Raw genomic sequence first — 23,956 nt, 5'->3', positions numbered from 1 at the left:
TGCTTAAACTCTGAGGTGGCTGTCGGGGTGCCTGTAGCTCCGGCTGCTGACGCAGAGGTGGCAGTTGTCAGAGTCGGGCACGTCATGCTGCCGGGTCACTTCTTCAAGTCTTCTCTGTGGGCTGTAACAGCTGAGCTGCTGTTTGCTGGTTACTGCAGTTTTCCTCAGTGTAATCTTGTTGTAACATCTCTGACAGCTGATAACATGTTAGTTGCTAATTTGTCAGCAGATGAGTTTTACGAGAACAATTTCCACAACCTGACAGCAGAACAACGGAGGGGAAATTTCTTCTCAAAGCAAAACAAGCAATGACGAAAGACACCAGCATCACAGAGATCAGCCAACATGAAAACATCTGAAAAGAAAATCATCAGCGTTATTTGTTTACACGTTTTCTAGGGCTTCTTATTCACTCACTGTTCAGCCGCACTGCAGCGTTAAAGTTACATTAGGTCAACATTTTCATGATTTCCTTTTAGCATTTTGAATGTTTGTTGCTGTTTAACCATTTAAATCCTCCTGTTCTTCCACTTGAGTTAAAAACACTCAGTTACAATGTAACACTACCACCAGCGTCATTAGGTACCCCCTGCTAGTACCGGGTTGGACGCCCCTTTTGCCCTAATTCTTTAAGGAATCACACAGTTGCTGTAGATCTACAGTGAGCTCACTGTCATGAAGAAAGCGGTTTGAGCTTTTGTGATATTGAACATTATCCTGCTGCATGCAGTCATCAGCAGATGGGTGCACTGTGGTCATAAAGAGATGCTCAGGGAGGCTAACCTGTCGCTGGCGTCACACAGATGTTTTTCTAAACATCTGTAACTTCCTAAACTCCTTAACCCTTTGCTAAACTGAAAGAATTCCCACGCTTCCTGAAAGCAGCGTCTCTGTGCTTTTCAGTGATATTAGGGTCGCTGCAGCCCTGCTAAGGTTGCAGCTGTTGGTACCCAATGTGTGCCAAGAAAATATCCTCCACACCACTGCATCACCAGCAGCCTGAACTGTTGACGAGACATCCTGACCATCCACCATCTATCTGAGTGAGTCTGTGCAAATGATATCCTTAGTTTGCTGTTTTAAGCTGAAGGAAATGGCATCATGCGTGGTCTTCTGCTGCTGCGAGGTTTGCTGTGTTGTGCTGCGGTGTCAGGGATGCTCTTCTACATTCATATGTTGTAACGAGCAGTTATTTGAGTTACTGTTGTTCTCGATATTTTCTAAATCCTTTTTGAGACCATTCTCTGAAATCCCAGTAGATCAGCAGAAACACTCAGCCGAGCAACCCATCTGGCACCAACAACCATGCATTTCAAAGTCACTTTGATCACCTTTCTTCTCCAATCTGATGCTCACTTTGATCATGTATAGAGCATGTATGCCTAATTTCACTGAGTTGCTGCCCAGTGAGCAGTTCAACAGATGTACCTAACAAAGTGTTCATCTTTTGGTGTTTTAATATAAATATGTAGCATTACGTGTATGTATTTAACAAAAACTGATTTCCCTTTTTCATTAATGAGCATACAATAGCTGTATATATTCATATATATTCACACACAGCTGAGACTGGATTACAAACAGGAACCTTTCAGGGAAGGAACCACGAGTCAGTACATTTGCTGTAGAGTTGCATAAAGCGATAAGTATAGGGTACAGTCTGATACATCTGTACTTGGTGTTCAGCCCTATTCCAAATGTCTGCAACCTTCCTGCAGTACACACACACACACACACACACACACACACACACACACACATCTAAAACTAACCTGGTTTACACTGACAGCAGGTACTGGCAGTGGGGTTTGCTGTAGCGCTGCTGGTGGAGTGGCTGTGTTAGTGTTTGAGTTGGTAGCACTGCGAGGTTCTTTCCTTGGGGCTGTTTTCCCACCGGGAGGTTTACTACGCGGCCTCGGGGGGTTCTGATGCTCCAGGGAGGGGGGAGGCAACAGGTCCTTCTCCCTCGCTGCGGGGCTAATGGGAGAAACAATAAGAGGAAGGCTCACTACTGGAACTAGATTCACCCTTGAGCAAGGCAGTGAAGCCCAAGCTACATGATAAACAATAGAAGGTAATGCTTGCCATTGCTTGGTCTTGTGACAGCATGAAATAATTGAAAACAGCATGCATTCAGTCAAACTTGGACGTAGGAAGCTTAAAATGGAACGAAGAAAAGGAAAAGGGTGATTGAGGGAGAGGAAAATGAAAAACAGGAAAAACAATCAATGTTATTTTTTTTCCTAATTAGGCCAACGTCAAGCTGCGCACAGAGTCTGACATGGCTTCTACTCAGTCTCAGCACTGTTCAGCTCAGAGGGAGTGACAGTCTTCAGTGGCCATGTGCCAGACAGCTCAGTGATCCACGGGAACCTCTGTTAGCTCTAAGCTGCAGTGTGAAGCAGGTGGTAAAGTTCCTAACAGTAATTGTAATAGTTTAGTCAATAGCAAGCACTGTATCAGTTATAGAGCCAGTTACACATCAGAATATAGGCTGCTGTGGATTTTTATCTCAAACTGTCAGGCTTATGTTGAAATGATGAAAGTGCACCAGTGTCTTCTTCATGTGCTGCTTTACAGAGACAGCTAAGATGGAAATATCTGGCTCAATTTTATTGATTAAAAGAGATATCACTATAGTCAGATGCACACAAACCCTGCCCTTGTACATTATGGCACAGCCCACATAGTAACAAAGTGTAGTGTAGAATGTGCTCAGCTCAAGTAGGTCAATACGGCTTAAGACAGTTGTTGCTTTTTAGGTAACTGACTCTCAGAGGAGCTCGAGACATTCACCTGGGAGATGAAAATAAGACTTTTGTAGCTCTAGCTTAAAATTTATATATATATATATATATATATATATATTAGGGGTGAAACGATATTCGTATCGATATTGAACCGTTCGATACAGTGCTTTCGGTTCGGTACGCATATGTATCGAACAATACAAAATTTGTAATTTATTTTATCAACTTTCCTTCTGACGATGCTGTCTGTGTTGAGCGCTCAGTGAATCTGCGTTCGACTACTCCGCCTAGGCTGCACTGTCGAGCGCAGATCCACTGAGCGCTCAACACAGACAGCATTGTCAGAAGGAAGAGCGCAGGGCACCTCCCCCACCCTCATTCAGATCTGGCATTTGGAATTATTTTGGTTTTCATGTGACGTATGACCCTGAAGGTAAGCGAGTCATGGACTAAAGTAAAACAGTATGTTGGATGTGCCACACAATGCTCAATTACATGGGTGGGAACTAGTGTGTTAGCGCAGTTAGCTCGTTAACGTGTTGGCCGTCTAGCCCCATGCACGGGGCGATCGGCGGTAGCTCGTTAACGGAGATTTGCCGTGTTGTGGCGTTAAGGTCATTTCAACGAGATTAACCTGAAAGCACTAGTGGGAACACAACGAATATGACTGCACATTTACGCCGACATCATCCTAGTGCAAAGACAAAAACAACAAGCATGCTACTAACTTTAGCCGAGTCGTTTAGACAGCTGTTAGCACATGATTCTCCTTATGCTGCTGAGAATATAGCCCAGAAGAAGCGGATAGTATAGCTTTTATTTTGGAAAGAGACATTTCTCTGTAATAAACTCTCTTTTCCAAAGATGAGTGATTCCTCAATCAGATACAGGGCTTGCAATATCGCTAGCCCGACGTCCTGGGGCTAGCGATTTTTTCAGTCGGGCTACCAAAATCTATCTCTTCCCTGCCCGTCGGGCTATTGTAGGAAGGAAAAATATATGTCAATGCTTTTGCATTCTTTCAGAAATGTAGCTGGGTAATTATGTCATTGGCATCGGTGAGCCACTGTCAATATGTGACATATTGAAGTCGCGTTTGAATTTGCGCTTGTTTTTTTGCTTTCACTTTGCAATCGTGCAAACTGTGTATAGAGAGCGACAGCACTGATCTGTGAGTGATGATAATTTGTGCACCAATTCCTCTGACATCGTCTTATTAATCGTTAGCTTACTATGCAAACATGACAAGTGAAATCTCCCGCAGCAAGCTTAAACATGTGAGAGGTTGATCGCGCAGAGAATCGCTGAGCTTATGTGAGTGCGTGTGTAAAAGCAGCAGCATATATATTTTAGTTCTGCTGAGCCAAATAAGACAGGTCAGGGTGAAGAAGTGACAGCCAAAGAAAAGCTTACCACAAAACGGAGAAGTTATGACAAATCAGACTATAAGGCAAAAAGAAAGTGCAGCTTTATGGTTTCATGGACAAAAGAATTTCTGTGGCTGCAATATGACGAGCTAAATAACCAGGGCTGCACATAAGTGGTCCGCAGGTGCGCATTCGCTGTCAAAATAAAAAACACGCACAAGGGTTAGGGTTAAATTTAAAAACTGTACTTTTGAGTTAAAATATATATTTATAATTTTAATAAATGACAAATTAAAAAGGCATGAACATTTTTTTGTATCGAAAAAATATCGAACCGTGACACCAAAGTATCGAACCGAACCGAACCGTGAATTTTGTGTATCGTTGCACCCCTAATATATATATATATATATATACATATACATATATGTATATGTATATATATATATATATATATACATACATACATATTAGGGGTGCAACAAAATTCACCGTTCAGTACGATACTTTGGTGTCACGGTTCGATATTTTTTCGATACAAAAAAAATGTTCATGCTTTTTTAATTTGTCATTTATTAAAATTATAAATATATATTTTAACTCAAAAGTACAGTTTTTAAATTTAATGTTGCTGAAACAACAAAGGGATAAAATAATAAATCTATCTGATGGAGAAATCACTCATCTTTGGTAAAGAGAGTTTATTACAGAGAAATAGCTCTTTCCAAAATAAAAGCTATACTATACGCTTCTTCTGGGCTATATTCTCAGCAGCATATTAAACATATCAGGTCCCCATAAGGAGAATCATGTGCTAACGGCTGTCTAAATGACTCGGGTAAAGTTTGTAGCATGCGTGCTTGTTGTTTTTGTCTGCTTCCACTTGTCTTTGCACTAGGATGATGTCGGAGTAAATGTACAGTCATATTCGTTGTGTTCCCACTAGTGCTGTCAGCATTAATCTCATTAAAATGACGTTGACGCCATAACGCGGCAAATCTCCGTTAACAAGCTACCGCGGATCGCCCTGTGCGGGGGGAGCTGGACAGCGTCAACACGTTAACAAACTAACTGCGCTAACGCACTAGTTCCCACCAATTGAGCATTGTGTGGCACATCCAACATACTGTTTTACTTTTGTCCATGACGCGCTTACCTTCAGGGTCATACGTCACGTGAAAACCAAGATAGTTCCAAACGCCAGATCTGAATGAGGGTGGGGGAGGTTCAATTTGCCATGTGGCAAGGAGAGCTTAACTTCTGTCTCGCTAGCTTGCCCTGCGCTCAGTGAATCTGCGTTCGACTACTCCGCCTAGGCTGCACTGTCGAGATCCACTGAGCGCTCAACACAGACAACATTGTCAGAAGAAAAGTTGATAAAATAAATTTAAAAATTTGTATTGTTCGATACATATGCGTACCGAACAGAAAGCACTGTATCGAACGGTTCAATATCGATACGAGTATTATTGCACCCCTAATATATATATATAGACAGGGCTCTAGAGTGCGACCAATTTGGTGACCAAATTTTTCAGTGGTGCGACTAAAAAAAAATATTTGGTCGCTTCGGGTCACACACACACACACACACACACACATATATATATATATATATATATATATATATATATATATATATATATATATATATACACTGATCATTTGTCAGTACTGATACATGAGAGACTTCATCAGAATTCACAGCAGATGCCTTTGTGTGAAAGTAACTGAGAATAAAACACAGAAAAACATGAAGGAGATTTTCCTGGTCTGGCTTTTTATAGCAGATAACCTTAAAAATATTCTGCAATATTCTGCAATTTTGCATAATTTTAAGAAGTTTAAATTTTTTCAGGATTGAACAGCAGAAATTAGGCTTTCTTGTCCGAGGCCATTTAAGTGAAAAAAGAAAAAGACAGCGCTGTAAACAACGGTAGATTGGTGGGTAATAAGCGAATGAATAATGCAGAAAAAAGAGATTTGATACGGGAAACTGTTCCTGAAGTACACACAGAGAGAGAGCTGTGCAGGAAGTGTGATTTTTATCGTGGTGGAAGCAAAACAGCAAAAGTCAGAGGGAATTCATGACGACATTGATCAAATGTGAAGCGTAGTTTGCTGCTTCTGTTGCTGCTGGCTCGGCGAATTTTGGTTGGAGAGAGACAAAACCTGCAGCTCAGAATCTAGCGCAAAAAAGACGTAGACACAGAGCGGACCCGACGCATCAGAATCGCTAAGTTCCGACAGCATGTCCGTGTTCGGGCCGTCGGATGAGAAAGCCGAGATAGACAAAGCTGATTCTGATGCGTCGGGTCCGCTCTGTGTTTACGTCTTTGTGTGGAATCCGTTAATGAATTGATATCGCTTTATTCAAGCTACTCACCTCTCTCTTCCACCTGCACTTTCAACTGGTCCCGCCCCTGACTATCTCTGATTGGTTTAGTCCATGATAGGGGCATAATGTGTGTCTGTTGTTGACCACACGGAGAGTTGCAGAGAATTTTTTTTTTTTTGTTACCGCACAGGTGCGACCAAATATTTCTTTTTAGTCGCACCACTGAAAAATTTGGTCGCATTTGCGACCAAATTGGTCGCACTCTAGAGCCCTGTATATATATATATATATATATATATTAGGGGTGCAATAATACTCGTATCGATATTGAACCGTTAGATACAGTGCTTTCTGTTCGGTACGCATATGTATTGAACAATACAAATTTTTAAATTTATTTTATCAACTTTTCTTCTGACGATGCTGTCTGTGTTGAGCGCTCAGTGGATCTCGACAGTGCAGCCTAGGCGGAGTAGTCGAACGCAGATTCACTGAGCGCAGGGCAAGCTAGCGAGACAGAAGTTAAGCTCTCCTTGCAACACGGCAAATTGAACCTCCCCCACCCTCATTCAGATCTGGCGTTTGGAACTATCTTGGTTTTCATGTGACGTATGACCCTGAAGGTAAGCGCGTTATGGACAAAAGTAAAACAGTACGCAATGCTCAATTACATTGGTGGGAACTAGTGCATTAGCGCAATTTGCTTGTTAATGTGTTGGCCGTCCAGCCCCACGCATGGGGGGATCCGCGGTAGCTCGTTAACGGAGATTTGCCGTGTTGTGGCGTTAACGTCATTTCAGATTAACGCTGACAGCACTAGTGGGAACACAACGAATATGACTGCACATTTACTCCGACATCATCCTAGTGCAAAGACAAGTGGAAGCAGACAAAAACAACAAGCACGCATGCTTCAAACTTTACCCGAGTCATTTAGACAGCCGTTAGCACATGATTCTCCTTATGGGGACCTGATATGTTTAATATGCTGCTGAGAATATAGCCCAGAAGAAGCGTATAGTATAGCTTTTACTTTGGAAAGAGCCATTTCTCTGTAATAAACTCTCTTTACCAAAGATGAGTGATTTCTCGATCAGATTATTTTGTTGTTTCAGCAACATTAAATTTAAAAACTGTACTTTTGAGTTAAAATATATATTTATAATTTTAATAAATGACAAAGTAAAAAGGCATGAACATTTTTTTGTATAGAAAAAATATCAAACCGTGAAACCAAAGTATCGTACCGAACCGTGAATTTTGTGTATCGTTGCACCCCTAACACACACACACAGACACACACACACACATACACATATATATATATATATATATATATATATATATATATATATATATGTGTGTGTGTGTGTGTATATATATATATATATTTAGAACCTCACTTCACTATGACTTCAAAAAATTATATCCATGTCCACTACAGTATATCATGACAGATGTGACAGATGTGAGCATGCCAGCTGAACTCAGTGGTTATATATTATATTACATTATTATATATATTATATTCAGCCATTAGAGGGAATATATGCTATGGTGAGGATTTTACAGCACTATATTTATCTTATATGAATCTGTCCTGCCAGTGTTACATATCTATTTTGAAGAACTACTTTTCTGTGTCTACAATGAAAAAACGTTGTTAACAACAACAAACAATTACTACTCCAACAAAGCTTCTACTATATTAGAAGTAAAACACAAGCAAACACAATCATCATTTCCTTTATTTCTTACCTGTGCTGGTTTGCTCTGTTCCATGTCTGGTTCTGATTATCCTCCACGCTGTTTGACCTCTCTGTCCGTCTGGGCTGTTTCTTCCCCGTGGTGTTCCTCCTTGGGGTCGTGACCTCAGGCCCCGACAACAGGCCCAGCGACAGCCTCATCTTAGACCTCTGGCCCTCCCCCGAGGCCTTCTGGCTCAGCTTGGCCTTTGCCTTCTCTCTGCCCGGGCTGAAGAAAACAAAACACATTTTTTTCATATATATATGGTTAAGACACATTTTTGCCAGCTGCAACCTACAATTAGTCTTTCATTCAGTCTTTCATTCAGCAGATGCTATTTTGAAGAGCTACTTTAGCAATATTCTAAACAAACCTACCAGAAAGCTGCCCTCGTGTCCTTGTGCTCCACTGTAGGTGCAGCTGGAACAGGCGTACTGCTCGATCCACAGGGCTTGGTCTTGGCAGCCGTACCCACTCCCGGTGCCTCATTGCCTGGGGAGAATGTCTCTGGACCCTGGTTGATGGAGCCTAAGCAGTGGACCATTTGACTAGAATAGGTAATTGTAACCTAACCAAGATATGTTTATCTAGGCTATTTAGCACATCCTGCAGTTCTTCGTGGACAGAATGGCTTTAACCTTCCATGTCTACCAACCTGTGCCATGATGTTCTTGTTGTGGGGGAACCAGGGGTTTGGTCTGAGCTTGGACCTTATTCAACCAGCTGTCCAGCTGCCACTTGTTGGTTGACGGAGGCTCGGGCTAATAGGAGGAAAAAGACAACTTTTTATTTTGTTTGTGCTGTGATTTTTTTACTGCTTTGTCTCTTTACATCAGTTTCTTCCAGTGTGTTTCACGACACACGCCTATAAACCCAAGCAGCGTCGAGGCATTGAAATAATGCGATAAATATTGTCGTAATTTGTTTTTTCTGCAGATGGAGTTTTATGACTTTCAGAGCACTGACAAGACAGAGTGGGAAGAGTTCATTTAATTTACAGACAGTAAGATTTACAGTAAAGTGAGAAGCTGTGAATCGGGAGAATAGCAGTGAAAGGGGATCTGTCTCTTATAAAATGTAAATAAAATTGGAGAGATTTGTCAGAGCTGAAGATATTCACAGCCTCAGTGTTTGTATTGGTGCGTTGTTGACAGTACTGTGTAAAAATCTCGAGTGACCCCTCATTTCTTTATCTTTATATATAAGGAGCCTAGCTTTCTATCTTACCACTTTTAAATTAGTCTTAAGGAATAATTCTCCAAGTTTTCTGAGAACGGCTTTTTCACTCAGTTCCGTCCTTACACTGGAGAGTCGCAGATTTAAGCCCTGTGGGAGTGTCCCCCCCAAGAGGGACAATGGACCCCCTATTGATCCTCTACCTAACCACACAAGCCAAGGTGTGAAGACGGGTGTAGGTCACAATCAGCCAAGATTTCGGGTGAACTCATTGTGAAACCTAGCCTATCATGTGATTTGTGAGGTCGGATGGCGCTCATATCAACTGACTTTCAGACTTTTTTAACCTATTAGAACTACAAACTCTGCTTTTGCCTTAGGTACTGTATTTCCATTTATTTTTGCATGTTTCAATAAATCTCAGGACCATTCCTAGAAAAATCTAAAGAATCGAAGGGTGGCTCAAGACTTTAACACATTACTGCATGTGATACAGAAAAAAAACTGGCTAAATGAGATCTAACAGCTGAGAAAAAGGATCACCTTTCATGACTCTTCATTTATTTTACAATACATTAAACATAAGGGAATATAATATTTACTTATTTGTATTTAACCATTTTAACAATGGTTAGCATTTTCTCCCAATAAATTGTGTGTTTACCCAGTTGGTACCCACTGTGTGCACACAGTTACCAGGAAATCTGCATAAATACACACAAGCACACACACACATACAAGCGCACACACACACACACACACACACACACACACACACACACACAGATCGAGTTGTCATCCTACCTCTGGAGTGTTTGTGCGGGAGGCCTGATTATACTCGCTGTCACTGGAGCTGCTCTCAGACTCGTCGGTGTCAGACTCTGAGCTGCTTTCTGATTCACTGCTGCTCCCTGATGCACCACTAAAAAAGAAAGACAGACAGAATGGGGGGTAGATGGGGGTGTGTGTGGGGGGGGGATCAACATGTCACAATGGAACAAAACAAAATCAGTTTCACTGGATGCTGAGAAAGCACAGCGACGGACACTGTCACCGCTAATGAGGTTACACCAAAAAGTTTCAGCACAAAGTTTCACACTTTGCGGGATGACACGGATGTCCACTCGCTGCTTTGCTTTTTGCTTTTGTTATGACTGTCAGCACTGCCTGTCAGAAACAAAGGTTTACACTTTCAGAACGTTAGATGGTCTTTATCCAGATGATACTTAATCTTCAATCATCCATAAATTTAGGACAGGAAATGATCTTTTTAAAGAATCATGGCTTAAACATCTGCATGTCCTCTTCCTTTCTCTCTAAACAACATGACATCCACTATAAAAGACTTTAAAATTCTGGCATGACCTCTCATTCGCCAGCTCAAGTCAATTATGTCTTTTATTGATTTCAAACGTTGCACAGCCAAGAGGACTCTATCACCAAAGTCACCTCTCTGCTGGCTTGAACTCAAATCTTTTTGTCTGTTTAAATCCAACTTTCAAACTCAGGAAGTAAATTACCCTTAACTGGACACGAATTTGAACAAGCACATTAAAAACGTATCAGAAGTGCCCTTCTTATATAAATATACTTTAATTTATGCACGACGTGTGTGGGTGCAAACAGCCTTTGTTCACTGCTACTGGATGAAGCCCTACAGTGTTTACTGACTCATCCTGCCACTTAGTCTCAATCAGTGTCAGGGCTGTTTAAAGTACCTGCTGGGTCGTGACTTTCACTCTTGCTTGTACTGCTTCTCTGGCTTTAGTGTCAAGACCGTAGCTCCCTATCAGTCTGGTTCGAATGAGATGAGCCAACGTGTTTGTTGCGTTAAAGCGATGAGCGGGGTTCTAGATGACTGTTATTTATATTTTGAATATGTGCGATGTTCATGTAAAATAAAGAGGAAGAAAAATGCATTTTACCTCGAAAAGCAAAAGGTTTGTTTATTAGTCTAACAGGGGTGTTCTGTTGGATGTTTTTTTTTTCTATTATTTTTTTGGCATTTTGCATTTTTTGGATAGAGACAGCAAAGAGGGGAGAGAGAGGGGGAAGACATGTAGCAAAGGCCTGTGGGTTAGACCAGCGGTCCCCAACCTTTTTTGCGCCATGGACCTGTTTATGCCCGACAATATTTTCACGGACCGGACTTTAAGGTGTCGCGGAAAAATACAACAAAATAAAACTAGTACCGGTACCAAAAAATAGAAGAGTTATGGGCATCGGACCGGTACCGGTCCGATGCCCGGGGGTTGGGGACCGCTGGGTTAGACTATAACCCGGACCGCTGCTCTCTGGCCTCGTGGGATGTGAGCTTAATCAGCACCCAACAACGGTTCTCATTTAAATAAAAGCAGAGGTAGTTGACTTTCCACGTTTCGATTGCCTGGATAGCCATTTAATTCATCAATCAGTGGTATTCTTACCTCAGGTTTGAGAAAAGTTTGACTTTGAGGGTCGTGTCCCAAAATCCCTGATGCTAAAGCAGCGGTCCCCAACCTTTTTTGCGCCACAGACCGGTTTATGTCCGACAATATTTTCACACACCGACCTTTAAGGTGTTGCGGATAAATACAACAAAATAAAACCAGTACTGGTACCAAAAAAAAGATTTATTCATAACACACGGGAAAAGACCCATGGAAACCGAGTTAACGATAAAAACCAATAAAACCCATAAATTTCACACCCGAGCCTCAAGTCTTGTGGCCCAAACGACCACGGTCCGTGCCGTGGGGCTTGGGGACATCTGCTCTAAATGATGGCTATGATAACTTACCAGCAGTTTTGGCGGGAAATTTGAATGATTTGCATTTTATCCCTTTTTCCAGTTTATATTTGCCTTTGTGTGTGTATGTATGCAACATTCAAATAATCTGCAATATCGTTACATTATCAATGTTTTATTACAAATTCTGGGCTTGCCTCCATTTTTAAAATGAATAAATAAATCTCCGTGTCACCACAACCCCTACCCAAGTACAACGTATGACAATTTAATTTCATCGCTTTATACTCAAAATGAAGAAAAAGACACAAAAGAAGGTATAAATATCAACACCTTCTTTTGTGTCCAGATCGCCCAATCTATCTTCCTCAGCCTCCTATTGGAATCCCGGACGAGCCCCCAATTGTAAATATCAACACTTCACCGAGTTCTTTGGATTTCTCAGAGGCATCCGATGGAAGACAAAACACTGCTCAGTAGACCATTTAACACTTTATTACTTCTAAAAGGGAGATGCGTCCTGCATGACACGCTGCCGTGGATCTCAAAATGGTGGTGTGCCTCTAACAGTTTTATTATAGAAGCTCTCTCATTCTAGTCTAAACAACACTGTCTCAGTAACTTTCCACTAGAGATGATCCCATTCAACCAATGTGTTTCATTCTTTAATCAAGGGTGTCAAATTAAATCACACTAAGAGCCACAGAAGGAAATAAGAATCACATAAAGAGACATACATATACAGATTATTGACACACTTTAATTTAATTGAACATATATGTCCAATATAGCTATTTTTACATACAATTTATTGTCCTCAGCGTCTCCATAGGGAATTCACAGGTACCTGTTTCAAACACCTGATGTCAGCTAATGATCGTATGTGGCATTTAATAAAAACTCATATATCCTGATGGAACTGGGGAGAAATGAGTGTGAGGTAAAGTAGTTTTTGTGTAAGACAGAATCTTTTCTCAGGCTCCGTCGTTATTGGTGGATTAATAGATGGTGTCGTTGAACGTTCTTTCTTCCTGCTATCCCTGTTTAGCCCAAACATCGGAACAAAACACAAATCTTCACAACTTTCAAGACCAAACTATTTGTCCACCTCTCATTTTTGTCATCAGGGAGGAGTTAACAAGACCTGGATGAACTATGATCTCAGCCTATCATCAGAGTAACTGGAAAACTGAGCTCAGGACGCAGCTCTGAGATCCTTCAGGACGTTTAAACTAATCCCTGTTTTCTCTTCACTTCAAAAACATTTCACACACTTTTTTGAACAAAAGATAATAATCAGAGGAGTCGACTGCTTTATGACTGCTTTGCTAAAAAATTACGCACCTATCAGTGGGTAAAAAAAAGCCTAGCTACTAATAAATGCATAAACACAGCATTTTGAACCTGTCTCATCTTCTCTGGTGCTTCGGCTGGCCTTGTGTTCATCCATCCTTCCACAGAGCTTTAAATGGCCTCCTGGAGGCAACACGCCCGCTCGTCCCAACTTAAGAATACACACAAATACACTCGTGCGCGCACACAGTTTTTTTGCAATTATGTGTAGTTCCCTTTGTGTATGTGAGAGTGTGCACGTAATTTCAGTTCAAGGCTGCCATCACAGCAGGCACCAATCTGTGTGAGCAGTCAAGCAGCAAATCCATCAACTGTTCCTCGGGCAACACACACACACACACACAGTGACAGAGACTGTATGAATGCAGTCTCTGTCCTGTTTTTCTTCTATCATTACTCATCTATTCTCTGTCTTCCCTCTCTTTCAGTTTCAATTAAATTAAATTAATAAATAGCAAACCAGTTGAAACAATATTGGCAAAGCACTGTGTTAAACCCTCGTATACATGTTTGTGTGCGCCCCTATGCATACCCTACATCGTGCAGTCTCTGCCAGTTGTGTGTTTGGAAGACAAACGAAGGCACCCTCGGAAAGTATTTTTAAGAAACGCAGGAAAGCTTCATGTATGTGTGTTGGTTTTCTTTGCCTGGCTGGTGAATCAGCATCACAGTAACACAGGAAATGAGTCAGTGATATGATTCCCAATTATTTCTCTCTTTTTTTCCTGTAACAGGGGACTTTGATTTTCTTCATGTGCTGTGATGGTTATGTATATACTGCTTAATGTCAGTGCTGCTTAAATGTCATTAGGTAACCTTTCCTATGCCTGGGGGAAATTTATTGATGAGGCCAAATGCATCCAGATGAGAAGCGGATGTATTAATTCATCTTCTGTTAACCCCTGGGAGGCGCCATGATACACTACAAACAAACTGACATGCTGACGCCCTAAAGCTGATATAGTGAATATATGTCATCTGAACACATCGAGCAGAACGAGGGAAACTTCATTCAAGAATTCTGAGTCATAGTTCTGATTATTTAACAGATTTAAGTGAAATATTAATGCAACTTTTATCTTTTTACTTTTACTAGATTCTTGAGGAAGGCAGGACAAAGACGATATCCAGTTCATGACAACAATGAGAAGGGCTACTCAACATGATAACTGAGTCAGCGCTGGCTGATCGGTGTCTCGGCACAGGCGACTGGACCGGATTGAGTCTGCTAGGCCTTACCCGCTACTTTGATATACAGCGCCCCCTCGTTTATCGCGAGAGTTATGTTCTAAAAATAATCCACGGTAGGTGAAATCAGTAGTCAGCTTTATTTTTTACAATGATTATAATTATATTAATGTTTCCAGACTACAGTTGTAGTGCTTTTCCCCACTAATTTATTTTTCATATTTGCAGTACATATGAAAAATAACTTCTGTTTCTAGTTTCTTAAGACTGCTTTTTACTGTTCACTGTCAATCTGATTAAAACAAATAATGGATTATATCCCCAGACAATGATCTTTTAAACACTTGTTGCTCCTTCAGTTCTCTTTAGTCAGAATCTGAGATGTTATACAGCTTGGCCCAATATCACTGTTTAAAGTCTAGTATGTGTTTATGTTGGAGTGGTGAGTGTTGTGTCCGTCAGATACCTGATAAGGAAATGGGAGGCAATGTGACGAATGTTGTGAACATTAACTGAGAAACTGCATTTCTGGATTGTTTCAGCATGAAACTGAAAACAAGGACTGTCAAGTTTTTTAGTGACGATCCTGCTTATGCTCAGATTAATGAAGAAATGAGTTGAGATGCCAGACAGATGGTAACAGCAGACATAACCTGGACTTCAGTCTAAGCCGACGTTTTTATGTCCCTTACTGCCTTTAAAGATCTTTTGATGTGTAACCAAAGAGAACCAAGTGTGTGTGAGTCAGCAGCAGATCTCTCTTGCAGAGGAGGCTCATTAATATTATTGATTCAAGTCCAAAAGACCCAGACTGTGGCGCGACTACAGTATGCCACTCTTTCTTTTCCATCTAACAAATGAATAACTTTTGGACAAAAGAGGCTTAAATCAGTGCTACAAGAGGACGTTACCTGATGCATCTCTTCAAGAGAATTATTAAGTAGTTATCATTTAGTTTACATAAAGCTCCAAAAGCAAACTGATTGTCCACTACTGTGCAAAAAGATCTGGCAAAGTTCAAAGTTCACCCCCAAATATCCCAAAATATGACACTGGACTTGACGTGACCCCGATGGCAGGCAGAAGTCTTTTGGTCAGCAGTTTTTTCTTAAGCCGGATTACAATCTGCTTCTGTTGTTGCTCCAGGAAAAACTGGAGCTTGCTTTCATATAAAGCACCGTCTTATTTAATGAGAGTCTACTTTCTAACTCTCCTCGGTGGGCAGCTAGCCCACAGTGCCGATAAGACATCTGGCAAGAAATCAAGGTGAGAACAAACATCAGCTGAGCATCTGCTGCATCGAAGTAGGCTGCACTTGTTTGTCATTAGTGCTGGAAAGACTTGTACGAGTGCCGGGCTCCCTCTACAGAACTGTTTAAGTGGACCTGGGTGATGTTAGTTCTTTAAATTATTCATTGTGTTGCTATCAGACGTTTGCAACATAAAATGTATTTTTTCACACCACAATAGAAACATTATGGGCAAATGGTGCAAAGGGCATTTAATGCATCTGATGGGAGGCTTTTTTGTTTCAGCTCGTCATTCGTCAAAAGACAAAAACTGCCCGACACGAGTTTACGTTTCCCGCTCTGATGTGTTTCGTTTTTGTTTAAAGAGCGCCGAGTGAAGTTAAAGGAGGAGCGTGAGCGTCTTTTACTCTCAATGGGATTTTCAGTTGAGTGCTCTCTAGCCTATTTTATTCTGGCAACATAAACAGTATGTGTTGAAGGAAGGAGATGAAAGGAGATGAGTATGCGTGTGAAAGCATTACATCTGGCTTGCTTTCCTCCTCTTTCCTCAGGAATCAGCCATCAAGCCGTCAGAAATAAATTAATGCCGCCGTCGTTGCCAAATTAAAATGCGGCGCCAGCTGGTGCAGACTGACGGAGCAGCTTTTAAGTGGACGTTTCGTGTACATGCCTCAGATGTTTAGCTCAAGTTAAGACATACAAACTTCATCTAGGAGTGCATTAGTGTGTCTGAGCCGATGACTTGATGGACACTGAGTTACTAGTTTTTCCAAACACATTCCCCTTGTTGTCAGTTAGAAACGGTGAAACATATGTCACTTATCTCTGAGTGAGCTTGAGATATTAGCTCTTATTTCATTATTAAATCCCTATTGTTGATATCCTGTCTCCCATAATATCTTATATTACCTTGTTCATGTATTTATAATCACTCAGCTCAGTCTGTGTTATAAGGCTGTATATAAAGGAAGTGACAGGACATATGTTTCCTGTATACAAACTACCCGAAAGACAATTTCCTCTTCAGTGCTTCCAATTAGTGTTTCTGTCCTTGTTTATGTCGTAAGCATCAAACCTGTTTGCTTATTTAGGACAAAGAGGCTTCGCTCTGGGTTTTTTCCTGTGTATTCCTGTGTCAACGTTGCATAAGTAACACAGATAAGACTCACAAAATAGCCTTTGTCAGATCTTCAGGCTCCAGCAGAAGCTTCGGTGTCTGTTTATTTGTGTGATAAAATCACAGGCACAACAGGGGAAATGAAAGCCTTACAGCCTTGACAAAGTGATCCGTTGGTTTGATATGTCCAGTGGGCCTCACAAGATCCACACGACACCCACATATTTAAAGGCTGCAGCCTTTTAAATAGTGACTCAACAAAGTATTCGTGGTTGGAACTATCAACAGGGTCAAGGGGGAGAGCTCAGTAGAAGTAATTCCTGGTTTTTGGAGGTTTTGTTTTCTTTATCATACCAGTGAGACGTGTGGAAAATGTGTGTGTGGGTCACAGTCCTGTGCTACAGCAAGCTGCAACGCTGCACATAATGCTGGTCCTTCAGCAGAGTCGGGAGGTAACAAAGTAACTGTACTGAAGTAGAGCTTTCAGTTCTGTACTTTACCTGAGTAGTTTTTTTTCTTACAACTTTTCACTTTTACTCCCTGAATGTTCAAACAAATGTCTGTACTTTGTATTCCTTACATTTTCAAAACAGGCTCGTTACTTTTGGTTTAACGCTTTGAGGGGTTTTTATTTCACATCACGGCGGGTTTCGAACATCAAAGTGATTTGAACCCAAACTGAAACACATGAAATGCATTTATTACCAGGAGATGTGGCACAAAAAGACATGAAAGATGCAAAAAACAAACAAACCCCAAAACCCTGTGTGGCATAGTTGAAGGGGTTAAATTGGGTGTTTTTATTTATTAATTTTTTTGGTACAACACCCGAAAAACTGCAGGTGTCTGTAAGTTGCGGTACTTCAGCCTCTATCCATACAGAAGACGAGCGAGCAGAAAGGGAGTTACATTTTTTTAAGTGTCAGGTAATTTCAAATGTAACCTTTCTATCAGTTCAACAAACAACTAAAGGTCCAGCTGCTGTATTTCACAGAAAAGGAAGAGAGCTGACTTCACTCAGAGATGGAGAAAGATAAGAAAGGCAGGAGAGGAAGAACAGAGGGTAGATTTAATAGTAAGGACGCTGTTTGATGAACTGGAAATGTAAAGTACATGTGGCATTATGGGGTTTTTTTCATATTGTGAAATGTGCTACAAACCAAACTGAGGTTGTTATTTAAGGTTGCATGAAAATCCGCTGCAGTTCAGTGCAGGACAAACAGGTTAGTTTGCTGCACTGTGATGGATTTAAAGTAAAGAACAGTGTGACTGGTGCACAGCGGCTCTGGTTTCATGGGCAGAGTTTGGTTACATCGAGGGGAGCAGAGATTCATATGATTTTAAGCTGATGATGCTGAGATCCACTGACCGAATTCTACCTTCATACCATAGACCATACTGTCTAATACAAAGCCGGCACAGACCGTGTAGTGTCAGTGTCGAGGATGAAAATCAGTTCATGAAACTTCTGTTAAATTCAGGTAAATCCACAAAGAGCAGTAAACCTCAGAGCAGCAGCAGGTCAGCTGATCACAGCCTGAGCTATAAAAATCTGCTGGAGCTCTGAACAGAAAAGATCATGAGCTGTGATTCTTTCCCACACAATGAGCCACTACTACTGATTTCTAGGATTCCTCCACCTGCTGAATCCACTTGAACCTCTTCCCTACACATGTTTTCTATTTCGAGGCAAAGTCACCCTCAGAAAATAAACATGTTTTTTTCCTTCTTTTTCTCTTTCCTGATTCCAGCTGAGTAACTTTTATTCCCATCTACTAATTTTATTTTATTGTTAAATGAATGCAGCACAAGGTTCAGCCTGCTTTGCATAAAAATAGGTGATAGAAAATCAGCTACTTTTACTTTTTTACTCTGAGTACATTTCAGAGCCGGTACTTTTTCACTTTTACTGGAGTAAAGAAGTTGAATGAGTACTTCAACTTTTACTGGAGTCTTTTTAACACTAGTATCTGTATTTCTACTCAAGTACAGAATGTCTGTCTTTTAGTGTCATGATGCCTCATTGTTTGTGGGTCCAGCCTGACCACAAAAACACAGCAGTGGTTACAGAGTGTGTTTACACAGCCACACACATCTGGTAGTCTGAGTGCATGTAAAATGTCTGACCGGGGGAAGAAAGCGTCACTATAGAAACATGAGGAGGTGTGTACATTGTGAAAGGGCCTTTTTTAAAAACTGAAGTCATTGTCTCCTCCTAAACTTAAACTATACTGTTTTTTAGCTAAATCTGACTAGACTTGTATGATTATTATTATAGTTCAACCTCAGGTTTTGTTTAATTGCTTTATGACTCATCATGATTTGAAGCAGCCCCTTTCAAAAACAAGCTTAAGATTACTTTTACATTCAGATTGATTTGTGCTTAAATTAAGAATACTTTAGTTAAAATAGTGACATGTTCTCACTCCCAAAGCGTAACATTTTACACCAGGTGACAAAACGTCAGTATATTACGCTTCCGGGCACCCAGCACGTCCCTATATTACCAGATCGGAAAATGAGGAAACATGAGTTTGGAATAAATCTACACATGTACGTTCGTTTTACTTAATTTGCTTTGGAAAACACTATCTAACGTCATTAGAGTGCTGGTTAAGGTTAGGGATAAGGTTACAGGGTTAGGGATACATGGCTGGAACGTGTATGACCGCAGGAGCATCATTTTGCTGGATTTCATCCACAACCCAGCGCGTAGCATATGAATGCTGAAGGTCACCTTTCGCGTTCCTCAGGAACGCCTCCGGACGTGACAAATCGTCACTATATTGTTGTGAGAACAGGCTGAAAGTCTATATCTACAGTGGGGCAAAAAAGTATTTAGTCAGCCACCGATTGTGCAAGTTCCCCCACTTAAAATGATGACAGAGGTCAGTAATTTGCACCAGAGGTACACTTCAACTGTGAGAGACAGAATGTGAAAAAAAAAATCCATGAATTCACATGGTAGGATTTGTAAAGAATTTATTCGTAAATTAGGGTGGAAAATAAGTATTTGGTCACCTCAAACAAGGAAAATCTCTGGCTCTCACAGACCTGTAAGGTCTTCTGTAAGAAGCTTTTCTGTCCCCCACTCGTTACCTGTATGAATGGCACCTGTTTGAACTCATCATCTGTATAAAAGACACCTGTCCACAGCCTCAAACAGTCAGACTCCAAACTCCACCATGGCCAAGACCAAAGAGCTTTCGAAGGACACCAGGAAAAGTATTGTAGACCTGCACCAGACTGGGAAGAGTGAATCTACAATAGGCAAGCAGCTTGGTGTGAAAAAATCAACTGTGGGAGCAATCATCAGAAAATGGAAGACATACAAGACCACTGATAATTTCCCTCGATCTGGGGCTCCACGCAAGATCTCATCCCGTGGGGTCAAAATGATCATGAGAACGGTGAGCAAAGATCCCAGAACCACACGGGGGGACCTGGTGAATGACCTGCAGAGAGCTGGGACCAAAGTAACAAAGGTCACCACCAGTAACACACTACAACGGCAGGGAATCAAATCCCGCAGTGCCAGACGTGTTCCGCTGCTGAAGCCAGTGCATGTCCAGGCCCGTCTGAAGTTTGCCAGAGAGCACATGGATGATACAGCAGAGGATTGGGAGAATGTCATGTGGTCAGATGAAACCAAAGTAGAACTTTTTGGTATAAACTCAACTCGTCGTGTTTGGAGGAAGAAGAATACTGAGTTGCATCCCAAGAACACCATACCTACTGTGAAGCATGGGGGTGGAAACATCATGCTATGGGGCTGTTTTTCTGCCAAGGGGACAGGACGACTGATCCGTGTTAAGGACAGAATGAATGGGGCCATGTATCGTGAGATTTTGAGCCAAAACCTCCTTCCATCAGTGAGAACTTTGAAGATGAAACGAGGCTGGGTCTTCCAACATGACAATGATCCAAAACACACCGCCCGGGCAACAAAGGAGTGGCTCCGTAAGAAGCATTTGAAAGTCCTGGAGTGGCCTAGCCAGTCTCCAGACCTCAACCCCATAGAAAATCTGTGGCGGGAGTTGAAAGTCCGTGTTGCTCGGCGACAGCCCCAAAACATCACTGCTCTCGAGAAGATCTGCATGGAGGAATGGGCCAAAATACCAGCTACTGTGTGTGCAAACCTGGTAAAGACCTATAGTAAACGTTTGACCTCTGTTATTGCCAACAAAGGTTATGTTACAAAGTATTGAGTTGTACTTTTGTTATTGACCAAATACTTATTTTCCACCCTGATTTACGAATAAATTTTTTACAAATCCTACCATGTGGATTCATGGATTTTTTTTTCACTTTCTGTCTCTCACAGTTGAAGTGTACCTCTGGTGCAAATTACTGACCTCTGTCATCATTTTAGGTGGGGGAACTTGCACAATCGGTGGCTGACTAAATACTTTTTTGCCCCACTGTATATCAAACTCTGCACGCTGTCTATAATGCCCCTCCTTGACCCTGGTTCATCTGAAATTTTCTTCCTGACAAAAAGGGAGTTCTTCCTTCCCACTATCACTAATTCCTGGGGTTTTCTGTATTATTGTATCAATATAAAGCAGCTGGAGGCAACTGTTGTTTGATTCTGTGCTTTAACTGAATAGACTTGCGGTCCTATGGAAAACAAAGTCGACCCTTACAGCTTCCATACAAGTTAATAGGGTAACAAGGTTAGGAGGGTAACAAGGTTAAGAGGGTAACAAGGTAATACCTTTGGAAACGGTAAAGGTGCACTTAGTTTTTCACATGACTGCACAAAGCCCTGTAAAAACTATAGTTAATCCTGTATATGGTTAAGTTATACTTTCATCGTATATAGTGATATTTACATCTGATTTTCAGAAAGGTTTTGTTTTCTGGTCTTTCTCCAGGGTCCATCAGCTTTACACTGTACTGTTCACTCTGGACTTGGTCACCATTAATTAACCAGCAGGTATTAAACGCAAGGAGGACAATCAAGAGACAATAGACAGCTGCTGATATTGTTTTTTCATGTTCCATTTGCCTCTGCTGTTAAACTGAATTGATCAGGCTCTTTAGACAAGAGAGCACATGGCTTTGAGCCAGACAGGCCACCGCTCAGATAAACTGCTGCCAGCGGAGACACGATGCAACAGAGGCTGCAGGAAAAGTGATCATGCTGAACAGGTAACTACAGGTTCTTCAAATAACCGGAGAAGGGAGTGAAAATATGCACAATTACAACAGCATTATGGGACTGTGAAGTGAAGATGTGGAGGCCATCTGGGCTCAGTTCATCTGTCATCTTATCATCTGCCTTCAGCTCGCTGGTTCTGCCCTTCACTTGGCAGAGCTTCCTGCCGCACAGCTGGCTTTATAATCTCTCTCCATCTCCCTCTCAATCACGCGTGTGTGCACGCTCCAGCATGTGTGCTTGTTTACCTAACGCATGTCTGTGTAGGATAGAAAGTGAAAATGTGATATGATTTATGAAATTGTTGCTGTTACTTTGTTGTGGGACACCAGTGTACACATCTATCAATAATTACTGGAAATACAAAGTCCTTGTTGGTAAGAAGATTATTAGTCGGGTGAGTAAATCAATAAATTCTAACAATAAAACTCAATCAAACAAAATCAGATACAGCATTTATTAAGCATTTACTAAGCATGGCTGCATGAAAACTAAAATCTGCAGAAGAAAACCTTTTGTTTTCACCTTCACGTTGCTTCTCTCGGCCTCCAGGATTCAGCGATACGTGCATGTGCATCTGTGTATTTGTGGCTTGTGTGAGAGTGTGTTTGCCCCGGGCGCTACTGTGGGGAAGGCTATAATAGGTTTCCATTTCTACATATGTAGCATAATGTTCCCTGGCGGCAGCAGGGGTGACACTGTTTGAAAAGGTGTTTTTACATTTGAACTTGCGCCAAGCTGCACGATACTGCTTAACCTGTCTGTTTAACTTGCCAACATGATTGCATTATTTATCACCAACGTCAGTGCGTTCACGTCTGGTTACATTACAACAGAAATGAAACACGACTACTTAAAAGTACAGTTAAGGTAATCACGTAGATATCTTAGTTTAACAGGTGTGTCTAACAAAGTGGCTGGTGAGTGTATTACCTGTCACATCAGTCGAGGTATTTCTTTACTCCCACTAACTTCAGTCACTAGTCTTAACTTTAAGATGATCTATTTCAGCACACAAATTAATATATGAGCATGTGACTGTGCAAGTGGTTTTACAGCCTTTTTAATAACCTCTTCTGTGTGTTTCATTTGATATATCACAATAAGCACTAAGTCTTTCTTTTAAACTCAGCTAATGCTGCTTTATGTAAATTTTTTAAAGTAATGTTTCACTGAAAGTGCCACGGTTAATTGGCCCTGTAGCTGAACGTCTTATTATGTTAAATACTCCTAAATTATCTGGGTGCTGGATTCTCTTTTACTACAATTAACTGAAACATATACTTGAGTTGTAGCTACATAAGCATCCACATATGTATTATACATATAGTTGTAGGCTTTGTAACAAATCAAACTTGATTATAATGATATTATGAGTTATGATAGTGTATAGACCTCTGCCTCCCTAGAGGCCGGCCTGCTGGTGAGCAACATGGTGGCTGTGTTCAAGCATCGGCACGATGACAAACAGCGAGCGATGCAGCGTCTGTGTTAATATCTGCAGGACACCCTTAATGAGCTTGTTCGACTGACGAGCTCTACAATGTTTTCAGGTGACTTATTAACAGCTCGGCCACCGGCTACAGTGTACCAACACAATCACAGCGTTGTTGCTCTCAGGTGTCACCAGTGAAGTAACCAGAGCTACCTGGTAACATTCAGCCAATCACGTGAGTGAGTGCCGAGTATTTGAGATAGTGTTTTGAGTTATTCTGTATTTGGTTCTTTCTTTGTGTTATCATGACATTTAATAACTTACAGTTTAGTCTTGAGTTTATTTCT

General features: G+C 41.2%; 1 protein-coding gene across 2 annotated transcripts in view; it reads right to left on the bottom strand.

Moving 5' to 3' along the window:
* The window catches only part of aff2 (AF4/FMR2 family, member 2), a 197,884-nt gene that overhangs the window by 30,294 nt on the left and 143,634 nt on the right, over positions 1-23,956 (bottom strand). For both annotated transcript variants that reach the window (XM_040016581.1, XM_040016580.1), the window contains exons 11-15: positions 10,182-10,299; positions 8,857-8,962; positions 8,579-8,729; positions 8,214-8,429; positions 1,773-1,977 (exon numbers count right to left, since the gene is read on the bottom strand). In XM_040016581.1, the coding sequence (XP_039872515.1) occupies positions 1,773-1,977; positions 8,214-8,429; positions 8,579-8,729; positions 8,857-8,962; positions 10,182-10,299 (796 nt within the window). The remainder of the gene's footprint in view (positions 1-1,772; positions 1,978-8,213; positions 8,430-8,578; positions 8,730-8,856; positions 8,963-10,181; positions 10,300-23,956) is intronic.

Source organism: Simochromis diagramma, unplaced genomic scaffold (assembly GCF_900408965.1).
Source record: "Simochromis diagramma unplaced genomic scaffold, fSimDia1.1 OVJJ01000685.1, whole genome shotgun sequence".
Classification (NCBI taxonomy): domain Eukaryota; kingdom Metazoa; phylum Chordata; class Actinopteri; order Cichliformes; family Cichlidae; genus Simochromis; species Simochromis diagramma.
This window is presented reverse-complemented; position numbering and strand designations above follow the sequence as displayed.